Source organism: Schistocerca gregaria, chromosome 2 (genome assembly GCF_023897955.1).
Source record: "Schistocerca gregaria isolate iqSchGreg1 chromosome 2, iqSchGreg1.2, whole genome shotgun sequence".
Lineage (NCBI taxonomy): Eukaryota > Metazoa > Arthropoda > Insecta > Orthoptera > Acrididae > Schistocerca > Schistocerca gregaria.
In genome coordinates, this window is record NC_064921.1 from 809,178,832 (window position 1) to 809,197,610 (window position 18,779).

General features: G+C 36.8%; 1 protein-coding gene across 3 annotated transcripts in view; it reads right to left on the bottom strand.

The window, feature by feature from the left end:
* Positions 1 to 8,225: 8,225 nt before the first annotated feature.
* The window catches only part of LOC126335105 (ubiquitin carboxyl-terminal hydrolase 31), a 347,357-nt gene continuing 336,803 nt past the window's right edge, over positions 8,226 to 18,779 (bottom strand). The window contains exons 12-13 of one of the 3 annotated variants that reach the window (XR_007564816.1): positions 9,139 to 17,217; positions 8,226 to 9,103 (exon numbers count right to left, since the gene is read on the bottom strand). Coding sequence is in view for 1 of the 3 variants with exons in the window: in XM_049998042.1 (XP_049853999.1) it covers positions 17,044 to 17,217 (174 nt within the window). In the remaining 2 variants the exon portion in view is untranslated. Of the gene's footprint in view, positions 17,218 to 18,779 lie in introns of all 3 variants that reach the window. The other 2 variants (XM_049998042.1, XM_049998043.1) reach the window with 2 other exon arrangements.

Sequence of the window (18,779 nt, forward strand, 5' to 3'; positions counted from 1 at the left end):
TGTATTTCTGTATAAAATTTGAATTTACTTACACTCTTCAAAGTGTAAAATTACTAGATGATGCATAAGCTTGAAGAGGACAAGGATAGGTAAGGAAACAGGGCATGTTCCTTTTAAGAGAACCATCCCAGCAATTACTTTAAGTGATTTAGGACAACCACGGAAAACCCAAACATGGATAGCCAGTTAGGAATTTGAGCCCAACTCCATTACATCTACATCGACACTCTGCAAACTATCGTGAAGTGTGTGGCAGAGGAAAAGGCAGTTCATTTAAACTACAGTTTAAGATTGAGACGTATGGTGAAAGGAAACCAAGAACTAGGAACCATGAGAAGAGCTACTTTAATTGTGAGATCAAATATTATAGATTAGGAAGCACTGCGCAGTGACAGGTCACATATGAAATAAAAGAACAGATGCAAAAATAATATACAAGCAACACAGAACGTATGAAAAACTAGTGAACTGACAAGGGGGAACAACTTGTATGTCTAAAGATGATGAGTAGAGCAAAAAGGAAGTGTAAGTGAAGTAATTAGGCAACAGGGTGGACAACTACCAGAGAGGGAGGGAGAAGTAAGCTAAGGCTAAAAAACGTAAATTGAAGGAGTGTGGAGTCTGATACCTAGAGGAATATAACTAAGAGGGAGGTACTGGTGGAAGGCAATTGTATAATGAATACAGAGCAGCAGGTGGCAGAGCAACTTCCTAATCTTGAAACTGATGGACACTGGTGGCCCAGATGAGTCACATGATGTAACAGGCATCAGGTCTTGTGAGCCATGCTGTAGATGCACACTCAGCAACTAGGTGGTGGGTATCTTGACTGCAGATACTTTGTCTACATCCATTCAGTCTGATTTGTGCGTAAGAGGCAAAGAAGAGAAGGTACGTCACTTGACGGTGAATACAAGGCTCTTTCTTGAATAATGCAGGTTTTTCCACTGGTGGAGTATGAGAATGTGAGAGTATGTGTCTCAACTTTCAACAGAAGAGGCTGCTGTGGTAGAAACTAAGAAGCACAGATGGTGGCCCACACATGTGACAGATATGAGTGAAGGAAGGAAATTACGGGTACAGGAAAGGCTTAAGTAATCAATGACCTCATTTGATATTCATAATGTAATGTAGAACCCACAATGAGCCAAACAGATTTGGGCCTGTAGTGACACTTGGCTGCAAGTGAAAAATTTGCTGGGTAGAGAAGAGGGAGACGGCCCATGCCATGGAATTTGTTTTTGTCAATAGGACAGCCATGAGAGGAGAAAGTATGGGTAAGGTAATGGTAAGTGGTGCTGGCAGACGTGCTAACTGCACATACCAAACTTTATTTTTGTCTTTGTAACTCCAGAACGAATTTTCACTGCACTGCAGAATGACAATTCCCTCTGAAACAAACCCCTAGGCTGTAGCTAAGCCATTTCTCTGCAATACCCTGCGAGGAACACCAGAGAACATCTGTGAAGTTTGGAAGGTAGGAGACAAAGTTCTGACAAATGTGAAACTGGGGGATCTGTTGTGAATACATAATTGTATGTAATAAACAAGGCTACTACAATATAATCTCTTGTTACACACTCAAAGCCTGTCTGCTGACAGCAACAGGAGCCAGTGTTCAAGCCAGTAAAAAATAAGAAATATTTTAAATGACTATGGGCACAAAAAGTTTTACCAGAGATGAGAGAGACACAATATGAAAGGAGAACTAGAGGCAGGGGAGACGAAAGAGACATGACAACAGTGTAGCACTGAACTTCAAGCTACCATGTTACTATTGTTGTTGTTGTTGTCTCCAGTCCTGAGAGTGGTTTGATGCAGCTCACCATGCTACTCTATCCTGTGCAAGCTTCTTCATCTCCCAGTACATCCTGCAGCCTACATCCTTCTGAATCTGCTTAGTGTATTCATCCCTAAATCTCCCTCTGCGATTTTTACCCTCCACGCTGCCCTCCAATAGTAAATTGGTGATCCCTTAATGCCTCAGAACATGTCCAACTAACCGATCCCTTCTTCTAGTCAAGTTGTGCCACAAACTCCTCTTCTCCCCATGTCTTTTTAATACCTCCTCATTAGTTATGTGATCTACCCATCTAATCTTCAGCATTCTTCTGTAGCACCACATTTCGACAGCTTCTATTCTCTTCTTGTCCAAACTAGTTACCATCCATGTTTCACTTCCATACATGACTACACTCCATACAAATACTTTCAGAAACGACTTCCTGATGCTTAAATCTATACTCAATGTTAACAAAAATCTCTTCTTCAGAAATGCTTTCCTTGCCATTGCCAGTCTACTTTTTATATCCTCTCTACTTCGACCATCATCAGTTATTTTGCTCCCCAAATAGCAAAACTCCTTTACTACTTTAAGTGTCTCATTTCCTAATCTAATTCCCTCAGCATCACCCGATTTTATTCGACTACATTCCATTATCCTCGTTTTGCTTTTGTTGATGTTCATCTTATACCCTCCTTTCATGACACTGTCCATTCCATTCAACTGCTCTTCCAAGTCCTTTGCTGTCTCTGTTAGAATTACAATGTCATCGGCAAACCTCAAAGTTTTTATTTCTTCTCCATGGATTTTAATACCTACTCCAAATTTTTCTTTTGTTTCCTTTACTGCTTGCTCAATATACAGATTGAATAACATCGGGTATAGGCTAGAACCCTGTCTCTCTCTATTCCCTACCACTGCTTCCCTTTCATGCCCCTCGACACTTATAATTGCCATCTGATTTCTGTACAAATTGTAAATAGCCTTTCGCTCCCTGCATTTTACCCCTGCCACCTTCAGAATTTGAAAGAGAGTATTCCAGTCAACACTGTCAAAAGCTTTCTCTAAGTCTACAACTGCTAGAAACGTAGGTTTGCCCTTTCTTAATCTAGCTTCTAAGATAAGTCGTAGGGTCAGTATTGCCTCATGTGTTCCAATATTTCCACGGAATCCAAACTGATCTTCCCCGAGGTCGGCTTCTACCGGTTTTTTGATTCGTCTGTAAAGAATTCACGTTAGTATTGTGCAGCTGTGTCTTATTAAACGGATAGTTCAGTAATTTTGACATCTGTCAACACCTGCTTTCTTGAAGTCTGAGGGTATTTCGCCTGACTCATACATTTTGCTCTCCAGATGGTAGAGTTTTGTCAGGACTGGCTCTCCCAAGGCTGCCAGTAGTTCTAATGGAATGTTGTCTACTCCCGGGCCTTGTTCCGACTTAGGTCTTTCAGTGCTCTGTCGAACTCTTCACGCAGTATCGTATCTCCCATTTCATCGTCATCTACATCCTCTTCCATTTCCATAATATTGTCCTCAAGTACATCGCTCTTGTATAGACCCTCTATATACTCCTTCCACCTTTCTGCTTTCCCTTCTTTGCTTAGAACTGGGTTTCCACCTGAGCTCTTGATATTCATACAATTGGCTCTCTTTTCTCCAAAGGTCTCTCTAATTTTCCTGTAGGCAGTATCTATCTTACCCCTAGTGAGATAACCCTCTACATCCTTACATTTGTCCTCTAGCCATCCCTGTTTAGCCATTTTGCACTTCCTGTCATTCTCATTTCTGAGACGTTTGTATTCCTTTTTGCCAGCTTCATTTACTGCATTTTTATATTTTCTTCTTTCATCAATTAAATTCAATATTTCTTCTGTCACCCAAAGATTTCTACTATATTTCTTTCCCCCATTCTTGTCTATTGTTGCCTTATGCTCTCCTTGAAACTCTGAACAACCTCTGATTTGGTCAGTTTATCCAGGTCCCATCTCCTTAAATTGCCACCTTTTTGCAGTTTCTTCAGTTTTAATCTACAGTTCATAACCAGTAGATTGTGGTGAGAGTCCACATCTGCCCCTGGAAATGTCTTACAATTTAAAACCTGGTTCCTAAATCTCTGTCTTACCATTATATAATCTATCTGAAACCTTTTAGTATCGCTGGGCTTCTTCCATGTATACAATCTTTTTTTATGATTCTTGATCCAAGTGTTAGCTATCATTGAGTTATGCTCTATGCAAAATTCTACCAGGCGGCTTCCTCTTTCATTTCTTCCCACCAATCCATATTCACCTACTACATTTCCTTCTCTTCCTTTTCCTACTATTGAATTCCAGTCATCCATGACTATTAAATTTTCGTCACCCTTCACTATCTGAATAATTTCTTTTATCTCTTCTTCAATTTCTTCATTGTCTGCAGAGGTAGTTGGCATATAAACTTATACTACTGTAGTAGGCATGGGCTTCGTGTCTATCTTGCCCACAATAATGCGTTCACTATGCTGTTTATAGTAGCTTACCCGCACTCCTATTTTTTATTCATTATTAAACCTATTCCTGTATTACCCCTATTTGATTTTGTATTTATAACCCTGTATTCTCCTGACCAAAAGTCTTGTCCCTCCTGCCATCAAACTTTGCTAATTCCCACTCTATGTAACTTCAACCTATCCATTTCCCTTTTTAAATTTTCTAACCTACCTGCCCGATTAAGCGATCTGACATTCCACGCTTCGATCCGTAGAACACCAGTTTTCTTTCTCCTGATAACGACATCCTCCTGAGTAGTCCCTGCCTGGAGATCTGAATGGGGGACTATTTTATCTCCAGAATATTTTACCCAAGAGGACGCCATCATAATTTAACCATACAGTAAAGCTGCATGTCCTCGGGAAAAATTACGGCCGTAGTTTCCCCTAGCTTTCAGCTGTTCACAGTACCAGAACAGCAAGGCTGTTTCGGTTAGTGTTACAAGACCAGATCAGTCAATCATCCAGACTGTTGCCCCTACAGCTACTGAAAAGGCTGCTGCCCCGCTTCAGGAACCACACGTTTGTCTGGCCTCTCAACAGATACCCCTCCATTGTGGTTGCACCTACGGTACAGCTATCTGTATCCCTGAGGCACGCAAGCCTCCCCACCAATGGCAAGGTCTATGGTTCATGGAGCGGATGTTACTATCTCATCATAATAATGTTACTATTATGATGAGATTAAACAGTGGAGATTGAGAAACATTCATACCAGCACAGCTTCATTGTAAAAATCTATAATGCACACACCTGTCTTCAAAACACTGTCAGCCTCCAGTATATCTACTTTTTCATTGTTCCTGATTCATGAAACTGAATAACCAGACTACAGTTTATTATAATTATCAAAACAGATACCATCTAGAAACAATAAATTTCTGATTGACCTACAGGCTACAGCTCAGGCATTTCTCTGTGATGTCCATTCATCCAGGAGTGGTAGTCCAGCAAAGTATCCAGGAGAAAATCTGTCAAGTTCAAAAAGTGAAAGAGGGTTAACGTCATGCTTAAATCGCATCCAGATACCTCTTTTGGTAAGAACATTATCTGTTAAAAGAAGAAGAAGAAGAAGAAGAAGAAGAAGAAGAAGAAGAAGAATAGGGTTTAACGTTCAGTCATTATTTAGATGGAGCACAAGTTTGGTTGGGGGAGGGAAACTGGCTCCACTCTTTTGAATGGACTGTACTGATTAAGAGATTTAAGGAAATAAATGAAAACTTAAAACCAGATGGCCAGACAAGTATTAGAACCTATGACCTCCTGACTGCATGTCCAGTGCCTTAACTGATGTGTTACCCTACTTGGAACCATTATCTCTGGAATTTAAGGGTCTGTTTTTGAGTCCATGTCCAGCAAACAATTTTAATTTGTCAGGAAGTTGTTTCAATAGGCTCAAATTCTGTTGCGTAGAAAGAAAATTCATTCTCGAACTGGCCTCTAGGCGGCAGCAATGCTATTTTTTGTGATATCCATCTTCCTAGTAGTGACGCTCCAACCAAATTTGCAGGAAAACTTATGTGAAAATTGAGAAGTTGGGGAGTGGTACTAGCAGGTTTGAAGCTGTTAGAATGGGTCACGAGTTGTGCCTGGATAGCTCAGGTTTGAATCCCAAATCCTCTGCACAGTATTAACTATTATCCAGTTTCAACAATTTTAGAGTTCTATTTGCATTGTTATTGTCTGAAGATAGTGCAACTAAGAGATACTGCTCAAAGTAAGATGATGTTCCCGATGTTCAACCTTTTTTTCTTTTATAAACACCATACTAAAAAAATACCTAATTTTTCATGTTGCTACATTTTTACATCATACTATAAATTTTCATTCTTCATGTTATTCAGAATTGATAATGATAGCATGCAATACTCTTAGATAACCATAGATTTTGTTTACCGCAAGCAATTTTATAAAAAAGGTTTTCATCAGTTAATCATTACTTACAGTGTCAGTGTCTCATAATATTTGAGGGGATATAAATGGGGGGAACCACATTAGGAGGTTCAAAAAATCCGATTTTTTGTTATTGCATAAATCATTAACTTAACTGTCCAAGAGTATGCCATCAAAATTTCAAAGCGAAATTTGCATTTGTTTAGATTTTATGAGCATAGAACCAAGTGCACATTGGGTACGGGCTCAAGCACAGATGGTGCGAAGAAATACCTCAGGTAGGCTTGACTGGAAAAAGTAAACTCACAGAGTCATTAGTGAAAAAGCTCAGTGCTTATTATGGACTAGCAATTAGAAGACACAGATAGTGTGCAATATGTGAAAAAAAAGCAATTATGGTGACACACTATCATATGATTCCCACGGATACATCCTCGACATGAGTATTGCCCAGAGGGAGAAGGTAGCTGGTGTGAGTGGCAGAAATGGACAGCCCTTGGAATGGAACATGAGCCGCACCCTACCCCATTGCACCCCAACATACAGAAGGAAGTTCTTCCAATATACTAAGATTTATCAAGGGATGAATTACTGGAGAGATGTTTAGGTGGCCACACACAAAATGCGAAAGAAAGTTTCAATTCTACTATTTGGCGATTAGCTCCTAAACACTTACACTCTGGACTAAAAGCAGTTGAATTGGCATTGTATTCAGCAGCAGGCTTACTCATTGAAAGAAATTCATCCCTTCTGATGGTCATGAATGGGACAGGAATTGTAGCAGGCATGCGAAGCCCCAGTTATGCCGAACAAATGGATAACCAGCATGTGCACCGGCAGAATCGATGTAGTTCATTGGAATTGGCGGAAGGTCGGAAAGCTTGGAATGCACTGCTGCAAGCACAAAACAAAGCCTATGAGGAAGAAGAAGGATTACTATATGGTGCTGGAATCGCAGATTAATTGGTAAGCATTTTACATCATTGTTAACTTCTTTGAATTTCTAGTTTCTGAAAATTTATTTTTCAAACACGTTTTTCTCGAAATGACTTTTCACATTTGCATGCAGTCCAACTCAAAAAGTATAGAACCGATCACTATGAAATCTTTATAAAATTACTAATTATATGAACCTACTTGTGAGATGATATGATTTTAAGGGTCTATTTCTTTGCATAATTAGACAAAAAATCATGAAAATCAAAGTAAATTGTTCCAATGCCTGCAAAATTTTTAATTTTCATTATTTTGCACCTGTATTGAGGTTCATATTGTTAGAAAATAAGTTATTAATGTTAAATCGAAAACTTTTTGATTTCAGATGTAAATCGGAATGGCTACACTGCATGCAATTGGAGAACTAAACTCATGACTTTCAGTGGGCATCACAGTACAACTTAGTTATTTTTGGCTAATTGTTCGAAATAGGAATTAAATGATATCAAAATTCGATTAAATTCTAATTAATTCTCCCCATACAAAAATAAATAAATAAATCTGCGTCAAACAGCCTCCTAATGTGGTTTGCCCCCTTAATAAAGGTAAAAGTTGATCAATCTGAATTTACAAAATTTAGAGTGAATAATACAGGACATAAAGACATGATAGATAATAAACCGGAAACATCCAAATTTACAAATACTTCTTCACATGGTTACTTTCTTTTTCCCATTAACTCTTATGCTCTATGTGGATAAAGAACAAGTAAACCTTTCATGAAACATACAGTTTATTTGTAATCATATATTTATTATTAATTATTGATATATTTGTATAAACATTTCCTATAAAATGGGCATAAGGCATCTTCCTTATATCACATGGAGATATGGAGTCAGGGCAAGATCAGGAACAATGGGACAAAGTGAACTGCAAAAAACTAAAAATAAGCATTCTTTAACAAATGACACCACAATCAGGAGCAAGTAAGCAGACACTTTGTCTGAAACCAATTATTTCTGTTTTAAACATGCATAAGAAGTTCTAATTTCTTTTCGAAGATTTGAAAGAAGGACAGGCATATCATGAACTGATAACTATTTATTAGGACTCACAAGGCACATTTCATGTTTGGTAATAGTGCAAATGAACACACTTTTATAGTCCAAGTTACATTTTTCTCATGTTCATAATCACAGTTTATCTTACATTACACACCAATTTTAAATTTTTGACATAGATAACCACTCCATACAGTCAGAAGCAAAGATACTCTCGCAAGTGTCTTTTTAATAATAATTATTAAGGTGGCACTTCAGCTGCTTTTCCCACTTTCTTACACATCATTAATAATTTTCCTATTTCTACGGATCTAACATTAATTCCCTGTACATGTTGAGCCTCTAGGGAGAAACAGTATACACAAATATAGACCAAGTAATGGGTACCATTCATGACATCAGTTTTAATCAAAGTAGCAGCACAGCAGCTGCAGCAACAACAGATAAATTTTTCTATCACATATGCAAAAATAAATAGAACCTATGAGTCTACATTTAGTCTGTTTAACTCTTTCAAACAGTCAAGTCACATTAGTCGCTAACTGTAATGTTGTAAAGAGTTTCCTTCGCCATTAAAATGTTCTTTTGATTAAATGTTTCAGTGAATGGTATTTCTGATGAAATTACACACATTTAGTTTTCAATGTACACATCTTCCTCTGTAAGCAAGCATATTCATGTTGATGTTTTCTGGAAATTACACACTTATCTTTTAATATCTTTCTATACAACACTGTACAATATGAACATGAAATTGCTTTGTGAAAGTAATGGTCCTAAGTGGAGACAAAGATCTGGCAGGAAGTTATGCCACTGGTTAGTTTAACAAATTAGTTTCCAGATGGCTAAGTAGATCTGCTAATGACATATGACATTATTCTTGATGGAGTTACACTTAAACTGACAACTGTTTTGAAAATACAGCCTTACATAACTGCATATAAAAAATTAAAGATGTATGTAAGTACAGAAGAATCAATATTTAAAAAAACTGCTATATTTGCAATTTACATTGTAATCCACTTAACAAAAATGTCATTACACTTAATGGTACAGTTTTCTTTGGTTTGGAATCAATTTCAACAATTGACAATTGAATAGAAAGGGTCTATGTGTCAAAGCAAGCAAATGAAAGTTGGATGGTTTAAAAAGATCAATGTTTCATGCACAATACTTTTATAAAGGGTTTATGGCTTCAATGTTTTTTGTATAGTTTTTAATGTCCTCATAATATGGCAGGTGCTGTATCTCCAGTGGTACGTTAGCAAGTAATGTTCCAATCCCTGCTTGTTCTCACCAACTGGTAGCACTGTGTTTACTGCATGTAGTACAAAATGTCTTCTAGTGGTGATGTTAACTTCCTAAAAAGGAGAAAGAGATGCACTGAAAGTGTTTCCAGGGAAAGGAAGAGACTACGGAACAGTGGACAAACCTACAGAAACTGCAGACAGAAAGATCGGTCAGCAAAACAGCCTTCAAAAGCTCATGTAAGTGAAAGTTATATTTATACTCTTACCATAACCTACATCTGTATTTTCAATCTTGCAATCAGATAACAACAACAACAATACTACTACTACTACTACTACTAAAAGTGTAACGAAGAATGTCATGCTTTGTCAGCTGAATTTAACCAACAATTGTTTTTGGATTTTTACAAATGCACATTGGAGGAACAAAAAACATTTCTTCTTGGTCATATGCAGCTAGGTGTTGTCCAGATGGTAACGGTAGTCATGTACAAGTCCATCGTAATATTTTTTTTTTTTACTGCCTCACAAACGTAAGTTTATGTTGATAACAGGGGACAACACAGTGCACCAAGAATGTATTCACAGGAAGTGAGGAAGCAAATATGTGAGCACATCAGATCTTTTCCTGTTAAAGAAAATCATTAAAATAGAGAGCAATCAGTGATTAAGTCCAGATTTGAACGACTCGAGGCTATTTAAATTTTTACTGTCTAATACTCAGGTATGAAAAGTACAATAATATGCTCACACATTCAAGAATTTTTCTAATTCGACATTTGGACAGATCAGATTGGATACTTTTAGTACTTGTGACTTACTGCATGCCAAATTTTAAGTGTGACCAAAGCTACACCCAACACAAAGCAGCTCTTGACTGTCACCAGAAAAGGGAATGTCTGGATTACATGAAGATAGAATTTTGTTACAGACACCTAGTACTGGTACACATGTGATCACAGCCAATTTACAGAAGATATTTTATATCCCTTTATTGACACATTCTGAGATGCTCTGCTACTGTCAACTGTCCTGTCTCAATATTTGTATTCATGATTGTGATACTGAACATGGTGCGTTCATCTTTGTGACACTGAAAATGCATACATGTGTCTTTGAAAGCTATTTCCCTTCTTACCTCCAACAAGAGAAAGCTGGCAATTTGGACTGATAATTGTATTGTACAAAACAAATTAAAATGATGGTTATTACTCTTCTGCAAAAGGTTGCTTGAATAAAATCAGTCATAAGTCTGCTGATAACAGTCTTTTGTGTGTGTGTCTTGCAACCATGACTTTGCTATAATTGAGAAGAGGAAGCGTGTCATTAAGATGTCTGCACCACACGATCCAGAAACATTAATAACATCTAGTAGCGCGAAACATCCTTATCTTGCTGTAAATATGGACAATGATTTCAAGGGTGTTTGGAGATAAGGCCTTTGTCTGTGTTGGTCAAAATGGTACATATACACCTTTTCAAATATATTTTTTCCAAATAGATTTTTCTATTGGTACAGTGAATTTACTTGATTATTTTCTTTCGTAACGCATTCATACATAATGTCCGTCACAAAATATATTCCATTTTCTGTTGACTAATCTTCTATTGAAATAAAATATGTTTATCGACCTTTATCGGGTCTTTATTTTTTGCACTTAGACCCTTTCTAATTTATAGTGTTCAATTGTCCTCTTCTGTTCAACTGACAGTGTTGAATGTGCTTTGCCATCTGTGAAGGGACAGCCACTTTGCAAACAATGAAAACTTAAAACAGAACCCAATATAAATTTAAAAAATGATAGATTGTAAGCAATGCTGGCTTGACGTATTAAAATTGTGCAGTTGTATTAAGCTGCCAGCAATGAGTGTTTGCAGTTTCGGTAATAGAATGAATAGGACCGGTTCAAAAACATTTTTCCACACAAGCAACTTACTATTTGGTGCCCCTTTTCCCTCCTACATTTTCACCCATGTCAGTTTTCAATACTAACTGCAGTATGTCCTCTGTAAGATTCTTAAAAGCTGTGGTGCCACTGGCAGCCCTCTCAGCTTGAACCCACAAGCAGCAGCTTGTGTTGCTTGGGCCTTTACTGGCTCGGGAATAAATTCTGAAAACGCAGGAAGGGGGAGAACTGTCCAGCACACTGTTACACTTCTACTGCAGGAAGAAGGGTACGGGTGGTAAATGCCAATTACTGATGTGCAAACATAGATTCACAGAAAAGTGTGATCTTCAGGAACCCTCAACAATTACACAGTATTACAAGGAAACGAGGGGACGAAGCAATTAAATTTGTTGCAGAGAAATAGGTTTGCGTAAAGTGAAGTAAATACACAGTAGCTCACTAAAACAGCACAGGAACACACTAAAGAAGTACATGATGCCATAGATGCAATGTGCGTGGGAAAACCACCAGGAAGAACAATTCAGGTCTAGTGACAAATAATCAGAAGATCCATACAATGCAAAGGTTTAATCTGTGATGGTGACAAGAAAGAGAATATTTTTCCTCTTTTCTTTTAACATCTGAGAGAATAATAACCAGAAGTGCCTCTTTAACAAAAAATTACACGGTATTTACATTTTATTTTTAGAAATAAAAAATACAGGTAGTTACAAGTATACCTATGACAACTGCTCATTTTTTCACACAGAATCCACAACTGGTTACAAACCTTTCACAGTGATAGAATGTACTGCTTATGTCACAACTTAAAACAAAATATTAGAATGATTCTGGTGCTAAGATGCATTTCTTAAATTACAAAGGATGCTAAAATGATACACATGAGAAATCTCCCTTCCTTGGATGATCTTTTCTAAATAGTGTTCAAGACTTTGGAACCATAGGCAAGAAGAAACGCTGTTTGAAAGACTGATGTATTTGAAAAGTAACAGCAATGATTTGCATCGGAAAATGGTGAGGTTTGCTGTGATTGTGTTTTCTAACTCTATCAACAGCACACTGATTAGAGATTCCTTACAAGGCCTGTTTTGACATAGTGTTAGAAGTTATGACATTTTCTTGTAGTGATTTAGTAAAATTGTGAAAAAACCAAAGAAATGACAGCTGGACATGGTTCTTTCCAGTTGACCCATCGGCATTTTATTTCTCATTGCATTTGCTCGGTAAAATGTTTAATGTCTTATTCTTCAGTTCACAGCAATTTATAGTAAAATAGTTGCCAAATACCTAATATGATGTACAATAATACATGGAAAATTTGTTTTACAAATATAAATATAGGCAAATCATTTTCGAATGATTAAGAGAATCATCAATTTATACAACTACAGTCTCAAAAGCTTTATTTTGTGTCTACAGAAGACGCTGTTAATCAGCCAGCATTATAATACACCCAGAAAGTAAAATGGGAAAGGAATAGAAAACAGTACTATGCAAAGGGTGAAAAAATTGTGTCTCAAATACCAAATGTCTGTATTTATGCACTACTGCAAGAATGTTACAGAAAGTTTCGAACAGATCAAGACTAAAATAATACCATAGCTCCTGATCAGCCAGTTTCATTTAGTAATTGTTATCAGAGATGGTTCTGTTGTTGCCTCTCACTGGCTAGGATTAACAGTAATATCTGTGCTAGAAACACACCTGTGTACTACTTTCTTAGAACAGCTTTACTATCAAAACAAAGTACCTCATACTTAAATAAATATGGGCTAATTACAACAAAGAGTTATATCAGCAATGCAATATTCAGTTTTCATGCTATCAAAAGTCACATTATGGTTACGAGTGAAGATTCAAACTTTCCTGCAGAGCACTGACATCTGGCAAATTTCCAACAGCTGACATAGGAGGTATTAATAGTGAAAGATAGGGCCATAAGGGTGCAAAAGAGCAAAGGAAGACAACAGCTAAAAGCCTGCACATTACATTTCCACTTTGATTGCAAAAAATAAAGAAAAGTACAAATTACTGAATGAACAGTTTACAAAATTGTAAATTTCTCTTCACTAGTAAGCTAAAAAGTAACGTAATAATATCAATGTCTCAAACAGCTGGTTGATGATCGGGGAAACAGATGCTTGGGCAAAAATGAAAGGACTGTGTTAATTAGAAAGCAAAACCATATAATGTGTTTTAAATAGTGCACATTGTAAGCAGATGAGATATGAAATAAAAGATGGTGTAGACACAGACCACAAAAAACTTTAAAGATAGAGACAAGGGATATTGCAGTATGCCTATGAACTATGAGGACTAATATTATTGTGGAACAAACAGCCAGTGGTAATCATGCTGCTGGAAGTAGCAGAATGTTAAATTATCTGGTGCAAGTCAATGCGATGATAAGGATAAGTAGTGTTCTAAAAGAAATAATTTTTTTCTCTGACATTTTACATTTAAGTGCAACTGGCTTGGAATGTTACATGTCGTAAGACGATTGCAGCATCAAGTGCCAAAATTGTATGCAAGAGTGTGATGGGAGACTGATACATCAATTAACTAGGTGATGCATATGAGCATGTCTCATCTAATTATACCAAAAACTGAGAGGCAAATAACATATATCACAAGCTGATACTAGTTGTATAATACTTTGGATGCAATCACCATGGAACGCAAAATGTATAGCTCTCACTAAGAAATAAATCAGTAATTCCTAACTGATATCATCAGCAAATTAATTACATGTCTTTTTACATTTATTTACAAATATTTACATCATTTGCCCAACTATGCCCAACATCTCATCACAACACAATAATACACAGAAAAAATATAGAAAATTTTCGCCGACTGTGCTCCACTAAGTGAAACATGAGTTTTGTCGATGACATGAACCATACCAGATTGTTAGGATACGAAAAGAGGGCAGCTTAGATCTCTCTACTGTACACCGTTAAGTTCATGAGCACAGATTTGCCAGTACCGTGTTTCCAGAATGACTAATGACGACAAACATTTTCATTACAGGTTCCAGTTGCAAGAGGTGTTCACTATTTCAGAATCAACAATAAATTATACACTTCTCTACACAAATTTGGGAGAAATAAATATGTCTCTGATGCAAACATACTACCTGTTCACTTTAAAGGTTTGAATGGCACAAAATGTTGAGTTTCATGACCAAGCAAAGGAAAACAATAAGTGTGTACAAAAAATTTAATGTCATAAAAACAGGGACAGAAAATGTCAATCTCCTAGTATTCAATTTCATTTTTCAAGAGTTGTGAATTAAAGGACGTGACACACTGAAAGGTTAAAAGATATTGTTCAGGAATTGCTACATAATTTATTTGCCACCAATGTACAATTATCCAACGAAAAGACCACTGAAAAACATTTTAAGCCTACCGTCATGAGTCTCTCCTTTCCCATCTATTTCTCTCAATTGTGACTCATTCTTCATTTTTGCTATTCCCACAAATTTTGTTTCCTTTTTTTTCTTCTCTTTCTCACAAGGAAGGGATATTCATTTGCAAAACAAAAGAACTCATTATCTTGCTTGGCTATGTAGAACTTACAAAGTAACTGTCACATTCAGAGCCCCATGAAAAGGTAGGGGAGAATGGTGTTTCTGATGCACATGTGTAATACTGTATTGTGTTTTACTTAATAGACATTACAGTTAAATTCTGTGAAATGTCTTATGATCATATGTCATTTTAAATTATAAATGAATGTGTACTTGTTTCAACATAAATGCAGAAAAATTGTTGGACAACAGAACTACTTATACTGATGTGAAACTGGAGTACAGTACCAAGTGGAAGAAAATAATGAGTTAGCAGATCTTGAGCACAAGACGTAGGAGATAAAAGAATATGCATCAGGAGGATAAGAAGAATGGGGCTGAGGGGTACGAGAGGTGGTATTAATTACTTTTCTTCAAAGCTTGTATCACCCTCCTTGGGAGGTGGCATGGGGGAGTGCAGAGTTTGTGTAGACCAAAGTATGTTGTTGGTTTTTTCTTTCTTTCTTTCTTTTTTTTTTTTTTTAAATGTGGGAGAGCTGATTTCCTGTCTTAAGCTACATTACTTTAGTCAAGGAGTTCTTTTTAAATATGTGTAATTTCACCCATGACAATTTAAGTGCAACTGATAATATAAATATGTAAACCACACCAAGTATTTCAAACATGTAAAACAAATTATCAGTATTTTATATGAATGCTGAGAAATATTAATACACTTTCCATGAAAATTTCTGAAATTTTTGATAATACGAGGTATACGATACCAGGAAATAAAGTTTCTGTTTATTGACATTGACAAAACTTGTAATCGACAATAAATTACATTTCTTGCTACATGTATGTAAAACAAAACATATGCCTCTTATTGGAAAAATAAAAATCTTTAACACAAAAAAATTCTAAGAAAGATACATTAATGTCCTCATTACAAAATACCTGACACCATAAACAAACTCCCTTACAGAAATACAAATGCAACAGCATTTGGTTAATTTCAATACATCTTCGGTTAGCTGCCATCACTTGCATCATCTTCCTATTTTTTTCAATCCATGTTTCTGAGTTTTAATCTTTCTCTTTCTCTCACTTGCTCTCTCCCCCCCCCCCCTCCCCTCCCAAGGATAACTTAATCACAATAACAGATAGTTGAAAATTTCAGTACACAACTGTTGCATCAGTTTCTGATAGGTGGTTATGGTTTCAGTTACTTGACTAAGTCACATTTGTCTGCATTGTACAAAAAATCTTCAGCATTCCATCAGTATGTTTTGATTAAAAATTTAACAAAATGAAAGTAATAATTCTTGTCTGAACTAATTTTTTATGGATGAAGTGCATCAATATTGGTGCAAGTATCTCCAAACACACTGCTAATTTCAGAACATGTAAACCAGCCATCCATAAACTGCACCAAGAAATCACCTTAAGTAAGTCACCAGCTCAACTGCTAACATTTTAGCAACCATGGTGGTTGCCTCTAACTTGATTTTCTGCTTCAATTTACAAATGGCTGACATGCTTTAAAAAAAATGAATAAATGTTAGAAAGCCACAATTAATCTGATCTTAATGTATTAGCTGAAGAGCTTTTTCTCTGCAGTACAAATATCAAAACAAACTGTGGAATATGATCCATATTCAAGTAGCATCTCTATAATGATTTGAAACATTGTTAAAGAATCTCCTCTGTATTCCAAACTAAATGTTTACTTTGTATCTTTTCATACTTACAAAAGTCTGTAACTGCACTACATCATATACAGATCTTGAAATATAAACAACTGTGCAATAGGAATATTACTCTTGAAAATACATCATGATATGCATTCAGTATTACTTTTGAGAGGCGTCTAAAATAGAACTTCATGATAGTTGTACTTTGGAATTCAGTGAGGTAACTGCCATTAAAGCAAATATGCCGCATAATGAGAAGCCTAGAACACGATAACCGATGACGAGTAACGGTTTAGGTGTAATGGTTTGTTTCCCTGTTTAACAGAGCAATTTCAGGCTCACATAAAAGTCCTCACAGCAGCCTCGAAGCAGATTGTACAAGTGTCTTCTGCTTATAGAAACTGATGTTCAATGTGAAACAGGGAAACGATGCCAGCAGTGTGACATGAGGAAAAACGAAGTCCTCCTCCTGTCACACACACGACTCCGTGACGACTGTAGGCGGCTGGACATCTGCGCTCGGCAGGGGTGGGGGTGGGGGGATTCCAGCTTCACAAGAGACATCCTGCCTCTGGTCTTCAGCACACTCCATCTGTGTCACTTCTGCTGGCACCTCGTTCTCAGCTGATTTCTGCTCTTCCTTCGGCTGAAGAAAAGGGATGTAAATTAAAGAGGGCTGTATTATCTGAGCAAACTGTTACAAAAATTTCAGCTTGAAGATAAAAGACAATGTGTCAAAAACCTCTAGTTCAGTAATAATGTTTCAATTAATATAAATAGTACTATGCAGCATTTAAAACAAGTCTTTACGTTTCATTACATGAACAGAAAACTGTGCCAATAAAAGTAGCACGTTGTTGTTGTTGTTCACCTCTCATTAGTTTTTGCACAACTGCTTCTTTGAACCTCATCTGACTTTTTGGGGAAAAGGTACATATACTATAAACAAATTTCAGTGTTTTAAATATTCAGCATCAGGTAGATTATATTGGTAAAAGCCCCAAAAGATGAACGGAAATGTGAATGTAAAGATTTCCAGTGGTAACAGTTTCTTTCACTGTCAAGTTTATGCAACATGCACATACTTTTATACACATAAATAAGCAAAGATGGCAATGTGCATGCACGTGATCGAGTGGGGGGGGGGGGGGGGGGGGGGGGGGCGCGGATGTCCACAACCAAGGTTAATAATGTAGGCTACTGTTAGAAAAGGATACAATAGTATTGCATTTGCAAATGTTGTCATATATGATGGCCTTGGATTGTTTGCTTTGGCGTTTTTATATTTAGAACATTTGAATTTGGGATGGATAAGTAGAATATTGATACTTGTCTTATTAACAGAGTATTTTGTTCCTTGCAGGTGGGCCACTACTTCTAACGTGTCATATTTTGTGTTTTTTAGTGATAATGTTTTACCTGCCTGCGGTACGTAGAAACACACACAGTACAATAATTACATTTTGTACACACCCCTATGGTGTAGTGGTTTTCTTGTCTTGCCGCTATGAGGTAATTGCTGGCCAATCCGTTAGTGGTGTGAAAGATATGTTCACGACTATGCATTTAAAGGCAACGACACTTTGATATGAAATCTTGATGAGGAATGGGAATGTGTGGGTTATGTTATTCTCTATGTATTTTTTATGCTGCGAGTCTCTCACCGTTGTTCAGTGTTTCAATAAGTCTCCTGATGAGCAGCTCTGGTTATTTCCAATGACCGTTTGTTTCGTTGTTTCCATTCCTTGCTCGAGTTTAATTTCTGAGAGTGGTAGCTGGACTGCTCTGTTAACAGTATATTGGAATGCTGCCACTTTGTGGAGTGAGATGAAGTGTTGCAGATGGTAGTATGCATTGTAGTTGGCGAATAGTGTTGAACCAACCCGTGTAAAGTAATGTTCTGTGAGATATAATGAGTTTTTATGTTCATGCATGAAAAGTAGTGATTTGTAAAATTGGGCAAGGCTGACATTGAGGTACCAATGTTTGATGGAGAGGACAACAGAAATTGGGAAAGGTGAATGGTATTTGAGATAATGAAAAAGTTGGATGAATTATACTCCAAGGAATCAACTAAACTGTTTGCAGAAACAAGTTGGATAAATTAAATTAGCAGGTGGGAGAGTAACAGGAAAGGAGAAACTAAACTTCATGTCAAGAACCCTGCCACAATCTCTAAGCTACATCGGTGACTCTGTCAACATTTTG